Here is a 21,948-nt window from a genome sequence, read left to right on the forward strand (position 1 = left end):
ACATATCATTTTCCCTTAATAACTAGTTCCATAATTTCTGTTGCCAAAACCAAGTTCACTTCTGGACACCCTTGCACTTGCGCACATACATGACATCGATAACCAGTATATCCTCAACGTAACAAGAAATATTTATTTCAACAGCACAACATCATTATCCATCAATGGATCAAAATCACTTTTATGTTTAAGACAGACGATGCAGAAGGAGGGCGCAGAATAAGGAACAAGATTCATATTTTGGCATCAGAATTTGCAGGAGTGAACTTGAGTGAAATGCTATTGACACAATGACGCTCGTCTGTTGGTGTCGGGAATCCTTCACCCTTAAACACATGACCAAGATGCCCACCACAAGCAGCACATGTAATTTCTATCCTCCTTCCATCTGGGTCAGGCTGAAGATCAAACAGGTATGGTCATTAGCACAGAAAACTTCATCAGAATGATACTTCGAAAAAATAACAACGCGGAGATAGAGCACAAGAATATGAGAATGAAACTCACAGTGTGATTTATTGCACCAGGAATGCCCTTATAGAACGCTGGCCATCCACATCCAGAGTTAAATTTAGTTGTGGACCTATACAGGGGAGTTCCACATCCTGCACAGTTGTAGACACCTTCACCATAGAACTTGTCATATTCCCCTGTACCTGGATACCTGTGGAGAACTCCAGTAGATTATCATCACATAAAGCAATAGTAAGTCAAAACATTCACCCCTTGCACTCTGGAAGCATGAATAACGCTAACAAGGTAAATAACTGATGCACAAGGAGCTAGGTTGCATAGCTTGGAGAGCTAGTATCTTTCAGCCCGAGCTAAGGATCTATATATCACGGTCATAATTCATACAAGTATATGCATAAAAGCCAGTCCACTAAAATTGTTCAGCTGCAGCGTTTGCTCTTTTTGGCTACAGCTTCAGCATAACACCTATCAAATGATATACAGAAATGAATCCTTGAGTCACTCTCATGCTCAGTATTGTTTATTTTTACACCTTGTGTTTAGAAAGAGAAGAATAAAATGTATCACTATATCCTATTACTACTTCTACCCTTTCTCTTTAAAAGAGAGGCTGAATGGAGCAATTCTTCCCCATGCAATTTGTCAAAGATACCATATGTTTCTTCTAAGCTCTCTATAATCTGTGTTTTCCATCATGGGGCTGGGGAAAGACAATTAGGAATTTTTTACTTAATTATTTCGACTCTCTATGGTTTACCATCCCTCAGCCCTCTCTGTCACTTTGGTACTGCTGTTCCTTCCCCTTTGCAAGAGGAAGCTTAAGAGGATTAATTCTGTCTGTTTCTCAAGCATGTCAAGAACTTGTATTTTTTGTCTTTGTCATAAGATAAAACTAGAGGACCTTTCAAAGCTATGTCTGATGCAGGAGCCTGCCAATGCAATCTTTTGCACATATGACAAATTAGCAGTAACAGGTGATTTTCGGAGGCCATCTTTTACACATACGACAAATTAGTGGAAATGGTAAGTAGAGGTTCGATACCTAAGTGTATGTAGTGCATCACAAGAGGATCGGTTTGCACAGAGAGCGAAATATTCTTTCACAATGTGAAAATTGGTGGTTCCACAGCCAAGATTTTACCCTCGGGTAGTTCAACAATTTCAATTAAATGGGACAGTAAGATTGCAAGAATTTAACCCTTTATCTCATGCAACTATCCATTGTCCTTCATCCCTTAGATAGAGAAGATGCTTGTCCACTTTGCACTGGCACCTTTGCCTTCACTGTTCGTTTCCTAAAGTAGATGATTATTTAGCCAAATAACTGGTATCAGAAAGCACCAAGAGCTTAGTATAACATATTTTGGAGTCTGTCAACCATTGACGTACCAAATTCTGTAATTAGCTTCCCCTAGGTGGTGAATTATCCAATTGACACCCCCCCCACCCACAAAACAAAAACCCCCAAAAAAAATCATCCCAAGATTCCTAACCCAAGGCCTCCTTGGCCCTTGCAGAAAACATTTTACGACAGCCTTTAAAGCTACAAGCACAACCAGGAACGACATCAGACCAAACAAGGAAAAAAATTGTCGAATAACAAGAAAGTTTGAAGAATTTATTCGAGGAATAAAGCAAAAGCTCCGGTAAAAAAGAAAAATGAAGAAGAAAACATACTCGGTCCCTTTTTGTCTGAGAATGCGGAACTGTTCAGGAGAAAGAACTGCACGCCATTCTTCCTCAGAATTCTGAACTGATCCGGGTGCAGCAGTCATGGCTACGACCCCACCTCTGATGCCTCTCTTGCTCTGATAGTGAACCAATGCACCAGACCCAGGTGGCAAATCGCTTTCTTTAAGTGGTCGATAGGATAAAGGTCTAAACTTGGCCTTGAATAGACCTGTAATAGTGGGAGTTGACTTTGGGAGGAATGTTCTTGGGAGCAAAGGGGTGGAATTGAAAATTGCAGCTCTAGAAGAAGCAATTGGTGATATTTTCATGATTTGAGAACCCATTTGTGATAATCTTTGGAGGGCTTTGTTTTGCAGGGGGCCAAAATAAATTCAGCTCAATTCAATTCACCGTCAATAACGGATAACGATTTTCCAACAACGCTTGCTTCTTTCCTTATATTGAAAAATATAATTAAATAAACGAGTTCTTATTGCTCACCCACCGACTTGGATGGATATGTATGCGGCTTGTTCGTTAGCCATTTGCAGATTTGCCTCTGGACATGCCATTGCCAGCAAAATGATTTTTATGTTTTGATGGAATATTATTGTCCACTAGGAAACCTCCGAAGGTAATTTTACACCGCCAATGAATGTATGGGTGGTTTTTTTCAAAAAATAAAATAAAATAAAATAGGACGTTAGATCCATTACCCAACATTTTCCTTTTTTAATTTTTTTATAACACTGCGAGTGATTCGCAATACAAACTAACTCACATAAAATGAGAGAAAAAACTCGATGGAATTATAATGTTGAATATTACTATAAATTAACTCATAAAGTGGGAGAAGCAAACTAACCCACATCAGTGGAAGAAGAAACTCATATTTAAGGACTGTTTAAGGTTGTGGTGACTTGTAAAAAAACATATCGAGTAGTAGAACTTTTGCTCATATTGTTTGGTGCATACCTGAGTAAGCTTTTTCTCTATTTGATAATAATGTGTAATTTTAAAATTCCAAAACATAGTTATGTTTTTATTTAGTTCAAAATTTATAATAAAATTGTTAAAGTTAATTTTTTTATTTTTTTAAATACAAAACTATTTTAAAAATATCAATTTTGAACTTGTGCTAAAAGTGCTTTACTATCGAAAAGCTCTGCTCCTAAACAATGGTGCTCACCAAACACATTATTAAAACTTAAAAATGCATAAAAGCACCTGCAGAGGCCCCGTTCCGGGCCCAGACACGTGGCAGCCCAGGAATGGCCGAGCTGAGCCTTGGCCCTCAGACCCCTGGGAGCAGCCCCGGGCCGTACCGACTAGGGCTCCCAGGGGAGGCGAAGGTCCATCCCGAAGAGGTCGGAGGAAGTCCCCCCCCCCGAGTGCGGGATACTATCTATACCGGGCAAGTCCCGCGTCGTGCGGAGGTCGGACTCCCTCGCAGGTATAAATAATAGCACACATCCACTGTACAAGGGACGCTGATTATTGGCAATTAACTCTGGACAGTTGCTACTTCCCGTGAACCCTACTCACCGGAAAACTAACTTGGCCGTCGGAGCGCCCTCGGGGACAACCCTCGGGCCCCCTCTGTTAGCTCATCTTCTCTGTTTTACAGGTCTTGGATCAGCTCTCCCATCGACACCCCGAGCTGATCAGGTCAGCTCTCCTCGGGGAAGTGTCTGCGCTTCTTCAGTTGGCGCCGTCTGTGGGAACCGTAAGGTAAGTAAGATTGTGTTGATGGCCCGGACGCGATCCAAGCGTACGGCAGAGAGCGCCGGCCCTGGGGGCGGTGAGGGGTCCCAGCGGAAAGAGGCCGGGGCGTCCCAGGGCGTCGGTGGCTCGGCCCTTTCAGGGGAACGGAGGCAGCAGATCTTCCAGTTCGTGACGGAGAATCTCCCCATGCTGGAGGATATAATTCGGCAGGCGAAGGAGGGAGAGGGGGCTGGGGGTGCACAGACCTCCAAGGCCAAGGGAAAGGAGAAGGAGTTACCCCCTGATCCTTCAGAGGATGAGTCGCGCGACCAGCCCCCTAGGAGGAAGCGACCCCGGACTCCTCCCCGCCCCCGAGCCTCGGTGGTTGGGGACAGCGAGAGGTACTCCCGCGACAGGTCCGCGAGGAGCCAACCCAGAGACCCCTCTCCGAGGAAGCCCACACGGAATGGGTTCGAGCGTTCCCCCGCTCGATCCGTCAAAAGCCGGCCCCGCGATCATCTGGACCCTGCTCGGGATGAACTCGAGCAGATCTTGAGGCCCCGGTCATACGAAGACAACTATGCAACCTCGCCCTTTACCCGGGAGATAGAGGACTACCCCCTACCCCGGAGGTTCAAGATTCCGAGCATCGAGATGTACGATGCCTCTACAGACCCGGAAGACCACCTCTCGGTATTCCTGACGCACATGCGCCTGCAAACCGCCGCGGATGAGGTTCGCTGCAAGACCTTCCCAATGTTCCTAAAGGGGAAGGCGCGGCTCTGGTTCCAGGGACTGAAACCGGGATCTATACGGAGCTTTCCCGAGCTGGCCCGGCAGTTTGCAGCCCAGTTCGTCTCCTCGAAGGTTTACGCGAGGAACGCAACCCACCTGATGTCCATCAGGCAAAGGCCCGACGAGTCGCTGAGGAATTTCATGACCCGCTTCAATGCGGAGAGCTTGCAGGTCAGGGACAAGGACGAAAAAGTGGTGATGGCCGCCTTCACAAATGGGCTCAGGGTGGAGGAGCTTTTCTACGATCTGGCCAAGAAGCCTCCCGCAAACCTGGAAGAGCTCCTACGCAGGGCCCACGAGACTGCCAACGCGGAGGAAGCGGGTCGCCTAAAGAAAGAGTCAGATCGGGAGATCGGAAATCGTAAAGGCCGGACCAACCCCCTGGAGGGCAAGGAGGCCCCGGCTAAGAAAAACGTCTTTGATCGGCTCTCGAAGGAGAAGACCCCTGCTCTGCCACCACTCTCAGAGAAGACCTACACCCCCCTAACACGGCCCAGAGCTCAGATCTTGGCCGTTATGGAGGCCGAAGGGTTGGGAGATCGGCCGCCCAAGATGGGGACGCCCCGGAACAAAAGGAACCAGGACCGATATTGCGCCTTTCACCGTGACGTCGGACATGACACGGAGGGCTGCTGGGCCCTGCGTAAGGAGATCGAGGACCTGATCCAACGCGGCTTTCTAGGTCGGTTCGTACGCCGACCAGGACAAGAGTTCGGACGCAACCCTTACGGAGACAGGCGCGAGGGACAGCGTCGCGACCGTCCAGAACGGCGTGAGGCTCCTCGGAACCACTCTCCCGACCAGGACACCCAGAACTTGGCGGGAGTGATAAACACCATCGCGGGAGGCCCCACGGGGGGGGACAGTCATGCAGCTCGGAAGAATAAGCGGCCACCTCCCGAAGGGGACGACTCCTTGAAGCGTCTGCGCATGGACGAGGAGATTACCTTCGGACCAAGGGATGCGGTTCCCTTGGCTTCCGGGAACCATGAAGCTATTGTGATAGACATTGTCACCAATAACTACCGGGTGAAGAAGGTGTATGTCGACCAGGGTAGCGCGGTTGACATCATGTTCTATCGCGTGTTCAAGGAGCTCGGACTAAGGGATGACCAGCTGACCCCGGTCCGGACACCTCTGGTGGGCTTCACCGGACCACCCATCAGCTCGGAGGGAATGATCACCCTGATGGTCACCGTCAGACAGGCCCCCAGATGCCGGACCATTCTCGTTGATTTCGTGGTGGTCAAGCAGTCGTCCCCCTACAATGTGTTCTTGGGGAGACCCGCCCTGAACGCCCTCCGAGCTGTCTCCTCTACTTTCCACCTCAGCATCAAGTTCCCCACCCCTGGGGGGGTAGCCGAGGTGCGCGGCGACCCAGCGGTAGCCAGGGCATGCTACCTGGCCACGCTTCGGGGGCATGAGAAGGTGGTCGCCCAGACAACCTGTTTGGAACCCTACATCCCAGGGGATGAGGCCCAGCAGCTAAGCACCCAAGATGAGACGGAGGAGTTCCCCCTAAGGGAGGATCGGCCCGATCAGATTCTCCGCATTGGAGCCCTGTTGCCCGCCAAGGAGAAGGAGAGTTTGAAAGCTCTGTTGAGGGAATACTCCCAGGTCTTCGCCTGGTCGGTGGACGACATGCCCGGGATCCCCACGGACCTGGCGGTCCATCACCTCGACGTGGACCCTCACTTTAAGCCAGTAAAGCAAAAGAAAAGGAGTTTCGCCCCCGAGAGAAATGATGTGATCAGGGCGGAGGTCGGCAAGTTGTTGGAGTCCAAGATTATCCTGGAGGTCTACTACCCGACCTGGCTGGCCAACCCCGTCCTGGTCAAGAAGGAGGATCTGACCTGGAGGATGTGTGTAGACTTCACAGACCTTAACAAAGCCTGCCCAAAGGACTGCTTTCCCCTGCCTCGAATTGACAGGTTAGTAGACTCTACTGTGGGCTTTGACGTTTTATGCTTTCTGGATGCCTTTAAGGGGTATCACCAGATAGAGATGGCCGGGGAGGACCGGGACAAGACCTCCTTCATCACCGAGGAGGGAACCTACTGCTACAGGACCATGCCCTTCGGATTGAAGAATGCGGGAGCAACTTACCAGCGCCTGGTGAACAAGCTATTCCGAAACCAGGTCGGCAGGAGCATGGAGGTTTATGTGGACGACATGATCGTCAAAAGTCGAACTGACCAGCGCCTCATACCCGACCTGCGGGAGGTCCTGGACATCCTACAGAAGAGCCGGATGCGCTTAAATCCGAAGAAGTGCACTTTTGGGGTCAGATCGGGAAGGTTTCTCGGTTTCCTGGTGTCCCGAGACGGAATCCGGGCCAACCCGGATAAACTCCAGGCCATCATGGACATGGCCCCTCCGAGGAGCGTGAAGGAGGTCCAACGGCTAACAGGAAGGATGGCCGCCCTGAATAGGTTTCTCTCGCGCTCCGCGGTCCGGGGGCTGCCCTTCTTCCGAGTACTGAAAGCGCCAAAAAACTTCCACTGGACTGAGGAGTGCCAGAAGGCCTTCATCGACCTAAAAACATACTTGGCCGAGCTACCATCTCTGACAGCCCCAGAGCCGGGGGAGACCTTATTCCTATAGCTATCCGCCTGCAACGAGGCCGTCAGCGCGGTCCTGGTGCGGGAGGATGAGGGGGCTCAGAGGCCGGTGTATTACGTAAGCCGAGCTCTACAGGGGCCAGAGACACGATACTCGCCAGCCGAGAAGTTGGTCCTTGCCTTGGTACATGCGGCACGCAAGCTCCGCCCTTACTTTCAGGCTCACGGCATTGTAGTCCTGACTGACCAGCCCCTGCGTCAGATACTCACCAAGCCAGAGGTCTCGGGCAGAATGACCAAATGGGCTGTCGAGCTAGCCGAGCACGACCTCAGCTATCAGCCCCGCAAAGCCATCAAGGCCCAGGCCTTAGCGGATTTCCTTGCTGAAGGGGCTAGCTTGAGTCTAACCGAGCTAAGCCCCCAACACGAGGAGCGGCTGCCGAAGGAGCCCTGGGTGTTGTTCGTGGACGGGGCCTCCAGCAAGGAAGGAAGCGGGGCTGGTCTGCTACTCATTTCACCCACCGGGGAAGAACTGACCTACGCCCTCCGATTGGACTTCCCCGCGTCCAACAATGAGGCCGAGTACGAGGCCCTGCTCACAGGATTGCGGATAGCCCACCAGATGGGAATAACCGCGATCCAGGCCAGGAGCGACTCGCAGCTCGTCGTCCTTCAAGTCCTTGGGGAGTACGAAGCCAAGGACGAGGTTATGAAGAAGTACCTGGCCAAAGTACGAGAGTCGGTGGCCTTGTTCCAAACGTTCGAAATCGAGCGGGTGCCAAGGTCCCAGAACAAGCGGGCAGACGCCCTTTCAAAGTTGGCATCCTCCTCATTTGCCCACCTGAGCAAGGAGGTATGGGTGGAGGTGCTAAAGCAGAAAAGTATCGATCAGGTCCAGGTCCTGACTATAGACAGCTCGGCCACCTGGATGACGCCCCTCATTGACTTCCTCAGCTCGGGTGCCCTCCCCGAAAATAAAGCCGAGGCACGCCGAATCCAGCTCCGGGCTGCCAAGTACACCTACACCGGGGGTACCCTCTATAGGAGGTCGTATTTGTCCCCCTGTTTAAAGTGCGTGACTCCCGGGGAAGGTGATTACGTCCTGCGCGAAGTCCACGAAGGAATATGTGCGGCACACGTGGGATCTCGGGTGTTGGCCAAAAAGTGCCTCCTTTTGGGCTACTACTGGCCCTCTGTCTTCCGAGACGCAGCGGATCTGGTCCGGAAATACCGAGCTTGCCAGGTACACGCCTCGTTGCGTCATCAGCCAGCTCAGGAGATGATTCCCATCCATAGTCCTTGGCCCTTCGCTCAATGGGGGATAGACCTCCTGGGTCCCTTCCCCCGAGCCCCGGGAAGATATGAGCACCTCGTGGTAGCCATAGACTACTTCACAAAATGGGTGGAAGCGGAGCCCCTGGTCTCTATCTCGGGGAAGGCAATTCAGAAATTCTTTTGGAAGAGCATAGTTTGCCGGTTTGGGATTCCGCATGCCCTGATATCCGACAACGGCCGCCAGTTCGCCGAGAACCCTTTCCGCAGCTGGTGCGCCGAGCTCGGAATCAACCAACACTTCACGTCGGTTGGTCACCCCCAGGCCAATCGCCAGGTGGAGAACGCTAACCGAACTGTCCTGCAAGGGTTGAAGGCTATACTGGAGTCCGCCCAATCAAGCTGGCTGGATGAGCTCCCCAGTGTCCTCTGGGCTTACCGCACTACGCCCAGGACGGCTACTCGCGAGACCCCGTTCTCCCTAACATACGGAGTAGAGGCCGTGGTGCCCGCGGAGGTCGGTCTTCCCTCACCCAGAACACAGAATTTCGTGGCAACATCCAACGAGGAAGAGCTTAGGTGCAACCTGGACATGCTCGAAGTCAGGCGGGAGGAAGCGGCTATTCGAATGGCTAAGTATAAAAGCCAGCTCGCTCGCTATCACAACGCCAAAGTAAAGACTATACAGTACCAGCCAGGAGACCTCGTCCTGAGGAAGAACTCGATAAGCCGGGTACACGGCTCCAACAAGCTCGACCCAAATTGGGAGGGCCCCTACAAGGTCCTTGAGGCGAGCCGAGCTGGCTATTGCAAGCTCGCTCAGATGGATGGATCTGAAGTACCTCGGACATGGCATATCTCCAATTTGCGATTGTTTGTAGCGTAGGTAAAACCAGGATGACCAGTTGCTTGTTCTCTGGGATTCGAATTTTTTATTTCTCATTCAATCACAGCTCGTTTTCATTTTCCATTGTACTTGTTTCATTTTACAATTTTCAAACCTGCACCTTACACTAGCACATTCAGCACTCCCTCGCTCAACGTCCTAGTGGGGGGCTAGGGGTGGTAGGTGAAGTGTGAAGTGTTCGGCCCAGGAGGTCGGCACGAACGCACTTAATGCTTAAAATACTCTGAAGTGTGAAATGTTCGGCCCAGGAGGTCGGCAAGAACGCACTTAATGCTTAAAGTACTCGGTCGGAAGTGCGAATTGTTCGACCTAGGAGGTCGACAAGGACGCGCTTAATATTTAAAGCACTCAGCCCCAAGGGGGTGAGGTGTGAGGTGTTCGACCCCGGAGGTTGGCACATAGCATTGCGAGTGGGCGAGGAAAGAAGAAAATAACTCTTCGAAATCTTATGTATACATTGCAAGCCTATCTATTACAGAGCTTTCGAGCTGCCTATCTATTACAAAACGCCCTGCCTATCTACCGTAAAACTTCCGAGCTGGTAATCTCCTTCGATGTCTGTTATACCTGCTGGTGGCCCGACCGGGGTGGAAGCTGAAAGTACACCTCAAGCATGTTGAGAGGCGTATGGTGAAGGCTATTCAGGAGCCCGGAAGCAGGAAACCCATTCCGTCCTGGATGGACCTCCAAGAGCATTTTCAACTGGAGCATGGTCACATCCTTACAAAAAGACAGAAAGGGCTTCTGGAGTGGCCACCGCCCTAGGCCACCGGCTCTTTCCCGGCAGCTCTGCCTGGAGACCCGTCCTCCTCCAGGGGAACCTCCTCTAGGTCTGCTCCTACGTCGGTTCGGCGGACCAGGCTCTTCAAGGCATGCCCCTTCCGGTACCCATCAAAGAGCCAGTCCAGCCTATCCTCGGCCGCAGGATCGTAGTCCTTGAAGTCCGCCACGTTGAAGCCGGGTAGGTTGAGGCCCTGCACCTGGGTCAGGGCCCGCGTAGAGCCAACCTGGAGGATGGGCCGGTTGAGGAGGGCGATGTCCATCTCGAACTGATCGGAGGAGATAAACTCCCGAACAGCCTTCTTCCGCTCTCGGCTGACGGTGCCGGAGAGCTCTACGGCATGTTCCTCCTTCAGCCTGGCCACACCAGCCCTCTCCTGGTCGAGCTCCGACCTGGTTGAGGCGAGCTGGACCTGGGCGGCATCCATCTCCTTCTCGGCCTTGTCTAATTTGGCCTTAAGGGAGCTGGCCTCCTGGAGGGCCTGGGAAAGCTTCCTCTCCACCTCCAGGTTCTTCTTCCTCAACTTCTCCAGGTCGGGAGACAGTTCGGAGAAGCGGGTAGCCAGGGCGGCACCGGCAGCGTTGGAATGGAAAAGAGAGAGAGCAGATCAGCATGTCACATCACTTAACCCAGACACGGGGGTGAAATTAACCCAGGGGCGATACTTACTTGGGCCTGGGCGGTGTAGTACGCGTCCAAGAGCTCGGAGGGGCTGGCCAGCTCCATCCACTTCCTGTCCCTAGGAAGGACCGAGCCCACCATCAGCTCGCGAGCCACCTCGGGGAACTGGGCTCGGTCGTTGATGGAGAGTTTCCAGGGCGGACAGAAGTGGCGGGGGTCATGCATCGTGGGGGCTTGGCCTGGCTTCAGGGGAGCTACGTGGCGGAAGTGCCACAAGCTCGGGGGAGTCGACTCCTGGACTTGCTCCCCGGCAGAGCCCACGCCCAGGTGGACTGGTCCCCCGGAGACCCGCGCAAGAGGAGGAGGCTGTGAGGAGACCAGGGCGTGCCTCTTCTGCCCAGCCTGAGAGGGCTCGTCCCCTCTGCCCCTCTTCTGTCCGGCCGCCTTCTTTTTGCTGGCGGCCTGCTGGGAGGGGGATGGTTGTGATGTCTCCTTCTGGGGGGCTGAGCCGCCCCCCGGGGTGGAAGACCCACCTGGGGCCCCCTGAGCAGCTCCGGGCTGGGGGTCGGGAGTGGCCTCCTCGAGAGATGCGCCCAACAGCTGGGAGAGCTTCCTCACTGAAATGAACACCAGGTCAGCCAAACGAAAGACAGTAAAAGGCAAAAAAGGGAAAATCTATACGCTATGAATAAAGACAGGGACAGAGCCAGCGTTACAGGTGTCGAGTTTGGGCTGGGGGGTCGCCACTTCCCCAGAGGATCCGGACAACGTCCCCATCAGCCCTGCTGCGGAGATCTGCTCGGTAGAGATCCTGGTAACATCGAGCTTCACCTTGGAGCCCAACAGCGGGCTGAGGGTCTCGTAGCCCAGGTCCTTTGGGTAGGGGTCGGCCTTGACCCCCCCAACCTTCCACACATTGGGGGGAAAATGTGTGGATCTGACAAAGAAGAAATCCTCCTTCCAATCCTTAACGGAGGAGGGGAGGCCGAAGAACAACTCCTGGGCCCCTTTCCCTCCCTTGGTCTGGTGGCCCCGACGGGAGAAGTAGTACCACCCCGGAAGGGAGGACTTAAGAATGAAGGCGGCTCGGAAAAGGGAGAGAGAGTAGGGGATGTCGCAGAGAAGGCAGTAAATCAGGAATCCGGTGATGATCCTGATGGAGGTAGGGTGAAGTTGGGTGATTCTGAGCCCCCAGTAGGTCAGAATATTGGTCAGAGCTGGATGGATGGGGAGACGGAGCCCTGCGATGAGCTGCTCCCTGTAGATGGCCACGAAGGCTGGGGGAGGTCGGCAGGCTCGGTCGTCGGGCCCCGCCGCCCTCGGCTCGAAGGCCGGAGGGATGGAGTACGACTCGGCCAGCTCGGCCACGTCCTGGGGCAATAGGGTGGCCTCCTGTAGGTCTGGGTAACCGTAGGAGAATTCGGGATCCTCCCCCTGCTCCGAGGTAGGGGTCCCCTCAGAGGGATCCCTGTCTTCCCCAGTTCCGCCCTGGGCCCTGCCAGGGGATTCATGGGGGGACTGGGGAGAGGAGGTGGTTGCGGCCTCTCGCTCGAGGTAGGCGTCGAGCTCAGCCGTTTCCTCTAGAGCGCGGGCAGAAAAAGGATGGGATGAAGGAGACTGGGGTGGAGGAGAGCTCATGGTGTCAGTAGGCTCGGGCAGGTCTGAGGTGTGAAAGCTGGGACTAGAAGCAGAAGAAGGGGAAAGAGGGGGAGGAGAAGATGGTGACGAAGATGAGGGTGAAGGCGAGGAAAGAGCGATGATTCGGGGAGCTCTGCGGCGGACTGATACTATAGCAACAGAGGAGGAAGAATGATCCGACATAAAAAGTAGGAGGTAACAGAGGGCAAAAAAGACACTGCAGAGGGGGAAGATGAATCGCAGAAAGGACTTACTGAGAACGGCAGAAGAAGGACTGAAGGCTCGCCGGAATCTGGGCACAGGACGCCGGAGGTTGCTGGAAAATGGAAATGTGAGTGCACAGGGAGCGTGATAACTTGAAATGCACAAGAAGAAGCGGAAATGGCAAATGGGACAGATGAGAATTTGGCATCCCCTATTTATAGGGGGAAAAGTGGAGGGAAAACGGTTGCGTGAATTTGAACCGACCCCCATGTGAACGCATTTAATGCTGGTACGAAAACCGAAGAGGCGGGACAGCTGAAAGGACGCGGGCACAGCGTCCCTGTGACAGCACTATACCAGAAGTGACCTCGGCAGAGTAGTGCGCGGCTCTGGCCTTCCACGTGGCGGAGGTAGATTAGGTCTGCCTGACAGTCCTACCTAATCTAGGGGGCTAGTGCAGAGGCCCCGTTCCGGGCCCAGACACGTGGCAGCCCAGGAATGGCCGAGCTGGGCCTTGGCCCTCAGACCCCTGGGAGCCGCCCCGGGCCGTACCGACTAGGGCTCCCAGGGGAGGCGAAGGTCCATCCCGAAGAGGTCGGAGGAAGTCCCCCCCCCCAAGTGCGGGATACTATCTATACCGGGCAAGTCCCGCGTCGTGCGGAGGTCGGACTCCCTCGCAGGTATAAATAATAGCACACATCCACTGTACAAGGGACGCTGATTATTGGCAATTAACTCTGGACAGTTGCTACTTCCCGTGAACCCTACTCACCGGAAAACTAACTTGGCCGTCGGAGCGCCCTCGGGGACAACCCTCGGGCCCCCTCTGTTAGCTCATCTTCTCTGTTTTACAGGTCTTGGATCAGCTCTCCCATCGACACCCCGAGCTGATCAGGTCAGCTCTCCTCGGGGAAGTGTCTGCGCTTCTTCAGCACCTTTTAGCAAAAATACCCCAATCGCAAACGAAGCCTTATGGAGACTTAATTCAATATTTTTAAGTCTCGTGAACTCAATTTTAACCACTAGATCAAGGCCTTATTGTTACACATTTTCTGTTTACTCATCTAATTGTGAAAGTGTATATACTGTTAGTATATAGAAAATTAATCCATAACATATTTGTTCTTCACACGAAAGTGAATGTTATATATCCATAAAATGTTATTATTGTAAGACAAATAATTAGATACACATAGTTTACAATTTACTTATAAACCATTTTTTTCATATGTGATCATATATAATTTGCTATCACATTTCTTAAGGGGTTATTATCAGTTTACTCCCTTAAATTATATCGCTACTATCAATTTACCCCCCTAACGTTATCTTTTAGTCACTTTACCCCCATAAGTAATTCAACTCAACACGTTAAGAAATTTTGGACAAAAACACCCTTTTATTTTATAGCATTACTACATTGTTATTATCTCTTTATTCATTTAGATTATATAGTGATACAATCACTTTAGATCCTAACATTGTTTTCTAAGCATTTTACCTCATCGTTAATCTAACTAGTATGGTCAAAAAATTTTAAATATATTTACCCTTTTTATATATAATTAAAAATAAAAAATTTGGAATGGTAATTCTTTTTTTTTTTTTACTTTAAGAGATCGAAAAACATAAAAATAAAGGGTTTTCTCAAATTTCTTTTTTTATACATTTATTAATACTAGGAAAAGAAAAAGAGATAGGAAAGAAGGAGACAAAAAATTAGATTTTGTAAAAAAAGAAAATAAAGAAAAGTCTAACATTATTGTATTACTTTAAGGTTGTCGATATTAGGATTGGAATTTGATGGTAAACAAAAAAGTGAAATAATTTTAAAATAATAAAAGTATTTAATTCTTTTTTATTTGTAATTTAGAAAAAAAAAAAAGAATTGAGCCCTCTCTCCCTCTCTCCCTCCCCCTCCGCCTCCCCCTCTCCCTCTCCATCTTTCTATTATTTTTGGATATTAATAAAATTGCCAAAAAAAAGAAATTAATATTTTGACTTTTTTTCTTGTTACTAAAAAGTAGAAGAGTCACTTTAAATTTTTTATTATTTTTATTATACAAAGAGAAGGGTATTTTCTTCTAAAATTTTTTAACTTGTTAAGTTGGTTTAATGGTAAGATATATTATCTAAAAAATAACTCTAGGGGGTAAATTGATAATGAGACTATATTTTATGGGGTAAAGTGATAATAATTTTAAGGGTTAAACATGTCTTTTGACTTTAATTAACAAACTCCGTTAAGTTTGACCGTTAGTGTTGGGGGTAAAGTGACTAAAAGATAACGTTAAGCGGAAAATTGATAGTAGCACCAAACGTTAAGGAGGTAAAGTGATAATAACCCTTTCTTAAGTGTAAATTTTTTTTTTTCTGAAAACAAATTGATAGTAGTACCAAGTCTATCTCTAATTCTCAAATAATCCGTAAAGGGTAACGAGATAGGACATCATAGCACTTTAATTTACGGATTTATTATTTTATTTTTATTTTAAATGTTTAGCATAATTTGATTAATGATCATATCAAGTGAGCATCGTGCCCCAAAAGAATAACTTGCAAACTCGTGCAATTTTGGAATCGAAAATGAGTTTCAAATAAATTTTGCGCTTTTGGATTAGCCGTTATTTGTAAAAATTATTTGATTATATTATAAATACGTTTTTCAATCACTTTTTTACTTTCTATCTTTTTAATAATTTTTTTATATAACAAACAAATAACTCTAGGGGGTAAATTGATAATGAGACTATATTTTATGGGGTAAAGTGATAATAATTTTAAGGGTTAAACATGTCTTTTGACTTTAATTAACAAACTCCGTTAAGTTTGACCGTTAGTGTTGGGGGTAAAGTGACTAAAAAATAACGTTAAGCGGGAAATTGATAGTAGCACCAAACGTTAAGGAGGTAAAGTGATAATAACCCTTTCTTAAGTGTAAATTTTTTTTTTTTCTGAAAACAAATTGATAGTAGTACCAAGTCTATCTCTAATTCTCAAATAATCCGTAAAGGGTAACGAGATAGGACATCATAGCACTTTAATTTACGGATTTATTATTTTATTTTTATTTTAAATGTTTAGCATAATTTGATTAATGATCATATCAAGTGAGCATCGTGCCCCAAAAGAATAACTTGCAAACTCGTGCAATTTTGGAATCGAAAATGAGTTTCAAATAAATTTTGCGCTTTTGGATTAGCCGTTATTTGTAAAAATTATTTGATTATATTATAAATACGTTTTTCAATCACTTTTTTACTTTCTATCTTTTTAATAATTTTTTTATATAACAAACAACAGATCATGACAAGTGCAAAGTGCTACAATGTTATTTTTTTAAAAAAACTTCGAATATCTTTTACCCAAATGCATATTTTAGAGATGAGACATCATTGCACTTGGAAGTTGGATGTATGGATATCTTTTTTTTTTTTTCCAAGCTACAATGTGGAAATATATTTTCTATAAAATAACTAGGAAACTCTCGCAATTTTGGAATTCAAAATCAATTACGTGCTTTCCTTATAAACAAAAACATTTAAAAGAACGAAAAATGGTTAGGAAGGTCAATACAATATAGCACGTGCGAAGCATGCGTACCCCTTTTGTCCTTTTTCTTTTGGTCAAACAACATGCTCACGGGCGGCCTACCCATTCAAGATCCACGTTTTCGTTAGTTTTTGGCAATTTCCATTTTCCGACCAAGCTCCATCTCAATTGAGTTCTACTAGGAAAACACCTCTAAAAGGTTAAAGCCGCGTGGTTAGCACCCGCCCGAGTTGTCCTGGAAGAAGAAGGAAACATATGGGAATTGAAATTCAAGAAAAAAGAACGTAAAAAATGTCAACTATAAAGCCCACCCCTTCCCTTCCAACCCAAAATTATTCAACAAATCCAACGCCTGGGAGTTGGGAACTTTGAAAAGTTCCTGCTCGTTCCACCTAACCCATTTGATTACGTTCCTATTCGTCATTGAATTCTTCTGAAAATTGGTTTTATTCATCATCTTCAGTCACATAATACTACTATATATAGGAAAAGGGGTCTCGGAGCCATCTCGCTTGATTTTTCTTCTTTCTGCTAATTCTGATTGATTGAATTAATTAATTTGTGAATTTAGTCTTTCTATCGATTTTTATGGCGGCTGCGAGTGGCTTCGTGACTTCAATTGGATTTTTGGATTCGAAATTGGGAATGGATACCAGTGGGCTTCTCCGTTTCAATAATTTAGGCAGCTTTGCTCAGTTTTCTTCTTCTTCTTCTTCTTGTTCTTCAGCTACTTTTCCCTATCAAGCTCGAACTTTTCGAAAGGGGTTGAAGGTTAAGAAGAAAACGAGGCCGCTTTCGTTAAACCCTAAATGCCAAGTTGTAGACGAGATCGGATCCAGGGCTTCGAGTCTCTCGGCTTTGGAGCTCCTCAAAACATCAGCCGCTGATCGTAAGCCTCCTATCCTTTTTATTTTGTATTTTTTTTTATCTTGAACGTGGGCTTGCTTGCCGCATATGCAAACTGCATGTACATAATCAAAGATAGTACTGTTTATTTGTATGTGTAGCTCATTATTATTGTTCTCAGTCTATTTTTCTTTTTCCTGTGACCTGGGATTCTAAATTTTCATCTGGGTTTTTTGGGCGTATAACACTTTCTTTTTTTTTTTAATTTGGCTGATAAACAAAAGCGGACTTGATGTTGATTTCTATTTTTGGTGTTCATGTGCGAGTTTAATTGGAGATGTGAAGCATCATAAAGCAAAAGGGTCGAACTTTTTTATTATAGAGAAAAAAAGAAAACAAAGAAATTAAGTAGGTTCTCAATTTTAACTTGTTTGATCACGTATTGGAGCTATGCAAGTACATGGTTTGGAACTTGGGCAACTTTATGAGCATTCAATTGCTGTTTTAAGTATTAATATTTGCCTTAATAGCCTTTCTTGTTGGGCATTATCTCGAAAATTGCAGCGATTAGTTGATAAATAAGAGATATCCCAACATGATAAAATTTTTGAGCAAGGTGCTGCAGAACAGCAAAAAGAAGATTTTCCTGTGGGGATTGCCTCTTATAGTTGTTTACAATGCAGTTAGATATGACTTATATTGATTACAACTGCAGGAAACTGATTAGGGTATATGTACTGTTTCTCTTTTCAGGGTATACGAAGGAAAGTAGCAGTATTATGGTTATAGGGATAAACTTTCGGACCACTCCTGTTCAGATCAGAGAGAAACTATCCATTCCAGAAGCTCAATGGCCTCAATCAATTAGTGAACTTTGTGGTTTACATCATATAGATGAAGCTGCTATTCTGAGTACATGTAACAGGATGGAAATATATGTTGTGGCTCTGTCTCAGCATCGTGGGGTCAAAGAAGTCATTGACTGGATGTCTAAGGTTCCAATCTATTCCATTTATCTGATGAGCAGTTTTAGTCCTGTTTGTTATCCTCGTATTTGGCAATGAAATTTTTTTGAGACATCAATAGAAGAAACAGTAGAAGTGTTTGTTCCAAAAAAGAATAAAAAGTATTTAATTTTGCTAGTTTAGCAACTTGTTCATGCTTCAAGTTTCATGAAATGATTTTTGGTGCACTAGTTAGTTTTTATATAAATAAGAATATTCAAATTCATATCCTGACTAAGAATTTGGAACATTATGTCGACTACTGCAACAATAAGTGGTGCAACCTGTTGTGGTTGTTTCTGGAGTGAAGCATTCTACCTCTTGTCTCCATTAGGACTTCTGTTGTTGTTGTTGTTGCTCATTTTTTCTTCTGTTGTTGCCGTTGAGCTCACACTAATGATGTTGGTTGAGAAAGGCTCTTTTGTGCATATGAATTGTATGACAAACTTAGCTTTGACTTTTCTTTTCTTCATTGTCAGAAAAGTGGAGTTCCTACATCAGAGCTGTGTCAGCATCGCTTTTTGCTATATAACAAGGATGTCACATGGCATTTATTTGAAGTATCTTCTGGGCTTGATTCTCTTGTTCTTGGAGAAGGCCAAATTCTAGCACAGGTAAAACATGTGGTTAACTCTGGACAGGGTGTCCCTGGCTTTGGCAGGAAGATGAGCGGGATGTTTAAGCATGCTATCACAGCTGGAAAGAGAGTTAGAACTGAAACTAGCATCTCAACTGGGTCGGTTTCTGTTAGTTCAGCTGCTGTGGAGCTTGCTCAGATTAAGCTTCCACAGTCTTCTTACACAACTGCCAGTGTGTTAGTTGTTGGAGCTGGCAAGATGGGCAAACTTGTCATCAAACACTTGGTTGCAAAAGGGTGCACGAAAATGGTGGTAGTCAACAGAACTGAAGACAGAGTTTCAGCCATTAAAGAGGAGTTTAAGGATGTTGAGATAGTCTACAGATCTTTGTCGGAGATGTTCACATGTGCTGCTGAAGCTGATGTAATATTTACTTGCACAGCTTCAGATGCGCCATTGTTCCTGAAAAAGCATGTTCAGACACTTCCCCCTGTCAGGCCTGATATTGGACATAGACTATTTATTGACATATCTGTTCCTCGAAATGTGGAATCACCTGTTTCGGATCTTGAAACCGCACGTGTTTACAATGTCGATGATCTTAAGGAAGTTGTGGCAGCTACGAAGGAGGACCGATTGCAGAAAGCAACGGAAGCTCAGGGAATTATTTGGGAGGAAGTCGTTAAATTTGAAGCTTGGAAAGACTCCCTCGAGACTGTTCCAACCATTAAAAAGCTTCGTGCTTACGCTGAAAGAATTAGAGCTTCAGAGCTCGACAAGTGTATGTCAAAAATGGGAAATGATGTGTCAAAGAGCCAAAAGAAAGCTATATATGACTTGAGTATGGGTATTGTCAACAAGCTACTCCACGGACCAATGGAGCACCTGAGGTGTGGTGGTACTGGCAACCGGTCTCTCGGCGAGACTCTTGAGAATATGCATGCTCTTAACAGGATATTTGAACTGGATACAGAGATTTCTGTTTTGGAAGAGAAGATAAGGAGCAAGATGGAAAAAAACCAGAAGTAAGCTCCCAAGGTTGCTGGACTTTCCAACCGGGATTGAGAAGAACAGAACCTTCCTACAGTGGTATTTTGTTCGAGTATCATGGCTAGGTATCGTCCTAACTCCTCAAACGGGGAGTGCTGTAAGTCTGTACTGTTATTGTACTGTATATGCGGCATCCTAGAAACCCACAGTTTCCAAAGTGGATAGAGAATTGAGCTCGGCATTCGAGGAATTAAGATAACAGGGAAGTAGATAAAAGCTTATTTAGGCTAAAGCTTTTGTCAGCTTTCGTTACTAACTCCCTTGACCGGAGGAAAGCAATGGATTAAGAAAGTTTCTGTTTTAGGTAATTATAGTGATTCAATTATTGGTTATTCATACGGCAAAGGGCTTGTTTCTTTTTCGTCTGCCTTAGGTGTGATTTTTGTCTTGTCGGAAACAGGCAAGGAAAATGGAGTTGTTCTATGAAGTTGCTCGTCTTTTAACTCTTCAAATTTTTGTTGGGACATTAGACAAACAACGGGAAGGAACCTCGAAAACAAAAGCGAAAACAAGGACGAAAGACTCATTGAAGAATTGATATTTTGTCTCAAGGAGGGGATTCAGGGGAATGTGATTCGGAAACCTTTCTATGTTTCTTGGGTTTTAGTTCCGTTCAAGGTTTTGATTGGGATGAGACAAGCGGACTCAACAAAATTTGTCTTTGCGGAATGGGTTAAAAGAAAAAAAAACTCCTGCGGTATATCTAATATACAGAAAAGCTTTTCGTGGTTTTAAAACATACAAAACGATAGCTTAAGTTTTGAACTAAATTGTAAATTAACAGAATTTGTTAAATTTAACGGAATCCGGTAAACTTAACGGAAAATTTAACGGAATCCGGTAAATTTAACGGAATTCGATAAGTTTAACGGTCGAAACCGTCATTTTCGTTAAATTTAACGAATTCTGTTAGTTTACAATTTAGTTCAAAATACGAGGTATCGTTTTGTATGTTTTGAAACTATAGGGGACTTTTCTGTATATTAAGTATAACACAAAGGGGCTTTTTTATTTTTAACCCTTGCGGAATACTAGTAGTGTTCATTAATGGACAATCAATAATAAAAAGAAAAAAAGTAATTTTCCAACGGAGAGAAATAGAAGATTGGCATTTATTTAATTTAACAGACGCTATTGATTTTCAAATCGCCTTTGTCAACTCTTTGCAATAGTATTACGTTTGATGAGGGATAGTTTCAATCTTTGTTCACTTTTTAAATTGTTATTGTTTTAATTTTCAGGAAAAAAATTAAAATTCTTTATAATTTTTAACGTACATCGTACAACCTACCCATAAATTTTAATACATTCTTCCAACAATCATTAACATCATTGGATCCCTACTCCCTCACCCAAAAAAAAAAAAAAAGCTATAAGAAAATGTAATGAAAATCTTATTCTGAAAATATTCCCTTCACATAATTAATCTTAATTTGCAAATATTTTCCTTCACAGAATTTCGTGTATATAGTCATTCAAATTTTTAGTATATCAAAAATAAAATCTCCAACTTAAATGACAGTACATACTAAAGCAAAATCAAATACAACCAAGGTGTGATATTTTAGTACTGTTTATATAGATCTCATATGTAATAATTGCGTCTCGATTATTAAAATTTACAAGCAGTCGGCGCAATCCGTTTCCCAAGTACTACCGGGTATGGGACTTTCTGTCTTTTCCCCACCTTAAAAAAGGCGGAAAAAAAAATGTAGAGAAAAATAGGAAAAATTTTAGGCTTCATTTGGATGGAGAGAAAAGGATAGAAAAGAAAGGATTCTGAGAGAAACCCGTACCATTTCATTCATTTGGGAGTTCTAACGTGGACAGAAGAGAAAAGGAAAGAACGGATAGGAGTCCCTCCAGCTGGTGAAAATTTTCCGCCCAAAAGTGGGAAGAAAAGGACGGAAACAACTTGGGCTGCCAAAAGACATTTCTAATATGACAATTTTGTCCTTTAAAAGCTGAGACAAAAATTTATTATTCCCATTATATCCTAAAATTCATTTGTGAAACCACCGGTGCAAGGCTTTCTCAGCTCTTACTTTCAATACTTGCAACTAGATTCACTTGGCTTTCTTCCGTTCAACACCCACAATTCAATACAAAAGGTATTTCTTCAACTCAATCTCTTCTTTCTTTCTTTCTTTGCTCAATCTTCTTTAGAGAATTATGAAAAAAAGGATTTTTTTTGTGTAGATTGTTATTGTTTATATTCTAAATTTTTTTGTTCATTTTCTGTCATAAAATTCTTGTCTGTGGGAAATCTTGATTTTTATATTATTGATTT

General features: G+C 45.8%; 3 protein-coding genes across 3 annotated transcripts; 2 read left to right on the forward strand and 1 right to left on the reverse strand.

Annotated features, from left to right (window-relative positions):
* Positions 1–233: 233 nt before the first annotated feature.
* On the reverse strand, positions 234–2,611 carry LOC113728695 (peptide methionine sulfoxide reductase B5-like). The gene is made up of 3 exons (XM_027253066.2): positions 2,152–2,611; positions 508–664; positions 234–398 (listed from the first exon to the last, which is right to left on the reverse strand). Exons 1-3 carry the CDS (start codon positions 2,487–2,489, stop codon positions 234–236), a joined length of 660 nt encoding a protein of 219 aa, XP_027108867.2. The 5' UTR covers positions 2,490–2,611.
* Positions 2,612–3,416: 805 nt separating this feature from the next.
* On the forward strand, positions 3,417–9,363 carry LOC140036137 (uncharacterized). The gene is made up of 3 exons (XM_072077436.1): positions 3,417–3,497; positions 3,664–7,119; positions 7,249–9,363. The coding sequence occupies exons 1-3, from the start codon at positions 3,417–3,419 to the stop codon at positions 9,361–9,363; spliced, it is 5,652 nt and encodes a 1,883-aa protein (XP_071933537.1).
* Positions 9,364–16,368: 7,005 nt separating this feature from the next.
* Positions 16,369–20,003, forward strand: LOC113731586 (glutamyl-tRNA reductase 1, chloroplastic). The gene is made up of 3 exons (XM_027256942.2): positions 16,369–17,069; positions 17,780–18,021; positions 18,510–20,003. Exons 1-3 carry the CDS (start codon positions 16,769–16,771, stop codon positions 19,635–19,637), a joined length of 1,671 nt encoding a protein of 556 aa, XP_027112743.1. The 5' UTR covers positions 16,369–16,768; the 3' UTR covers positions 19,638–20,003.
* The last annotated feature ends 1,945 nt before the right edge of the window (positions 20,004–21,948 follow it).

This window comes from Coffea arabica, chromosome 2e, assembly GCF_036785885.1.
Source record: "Coffea arabica cultivar ET-39 chromosome 2e, Coffea Arabica ET-39 HiFi, whole genome shotgun sequence".
Taxonomy (NCBI): domain Eukaryota; kingdom Viridiplantae; phylum Streptophyta; class Magnoliopsida; order Gentianales; family Rubiaceae; genus Coffea; species Coffea arabica.

What these genes read in the sequence shown, in the direction of transcription:
- LOC113728695 (XM_027253066.2), bottom strand. Translation starts at nt 2,489, where the DNA reads ATGGGTTCTCAAATCATGAAAATATCACCAATTGCTTCTTCTAGAGCT. An exon ending in CTCAGACAAAAAGGGACCGA is followed by an intron (nt 665 to 2,151) that starts GTATGTTTTCTT and finishes AGTTCTCCACAG; the next exon opens with GTATCCAGGTACAGGGGAAT. An exon ending in CTGGTGCAATAAATCACACT is followed by an intron (nt 399 to 507) that starts GTGAGTTTCATT and finishes TTTGATCTTCAG; the next exon opens with CCTGACCCAGATGGAAGGAG.
- LOC140036137 (XM_072077436.1), top strand. Translation starts at nt 3,417, where the DNA reads ATGGCCGAGCTGAGCCTTGGCCCTCAGACCCCTGGGAGCAGCCCCGGG. An exon ending in GGCTCCCAGGGGAGGCGAAG is followed by an intron (nt 3,498 to 3,663) that starts GTCCATCCCGAA and finishes AACTCTGGACAG; the next exon opens with TTGCTACTTCCCGTGAACCC. An exon ending in GGGGGCTGCCCTTCTTCCGA is followed by an intron (nt 7,120 to 7,248) that starts GTACTGAAAGCG and finishes TTATTCCTATAG; the next exon opens with CTATCCGCCTGCAACGAGGC.
- LOC113731586 (XM_027256942.2), top strand. Translation starts at nt 16,769, where the DNA reads ATGGCGGCTGCGAGTGGCTTCGTGACTTCAATTGGATTTTTGGATTCG. An exon ending in CAAAACATCAGCCGCTGATC is followed by an intron (nt 17,070 to 17,779) that starts GTAAGCCTCCTA and finishes TTCTCTTTTCAG; the next exon opens with GGTATACGAAGGAAAGTAGC. An exon ending in TCATTGACTGGATGTCTAAG is followed by an intron (nt 18,022 to 18,509) that starts GTTCCAATCTAT and finishes CTTCATTGTCAG; the next exon opens with AAAAGTGGAGTTCCTACATC.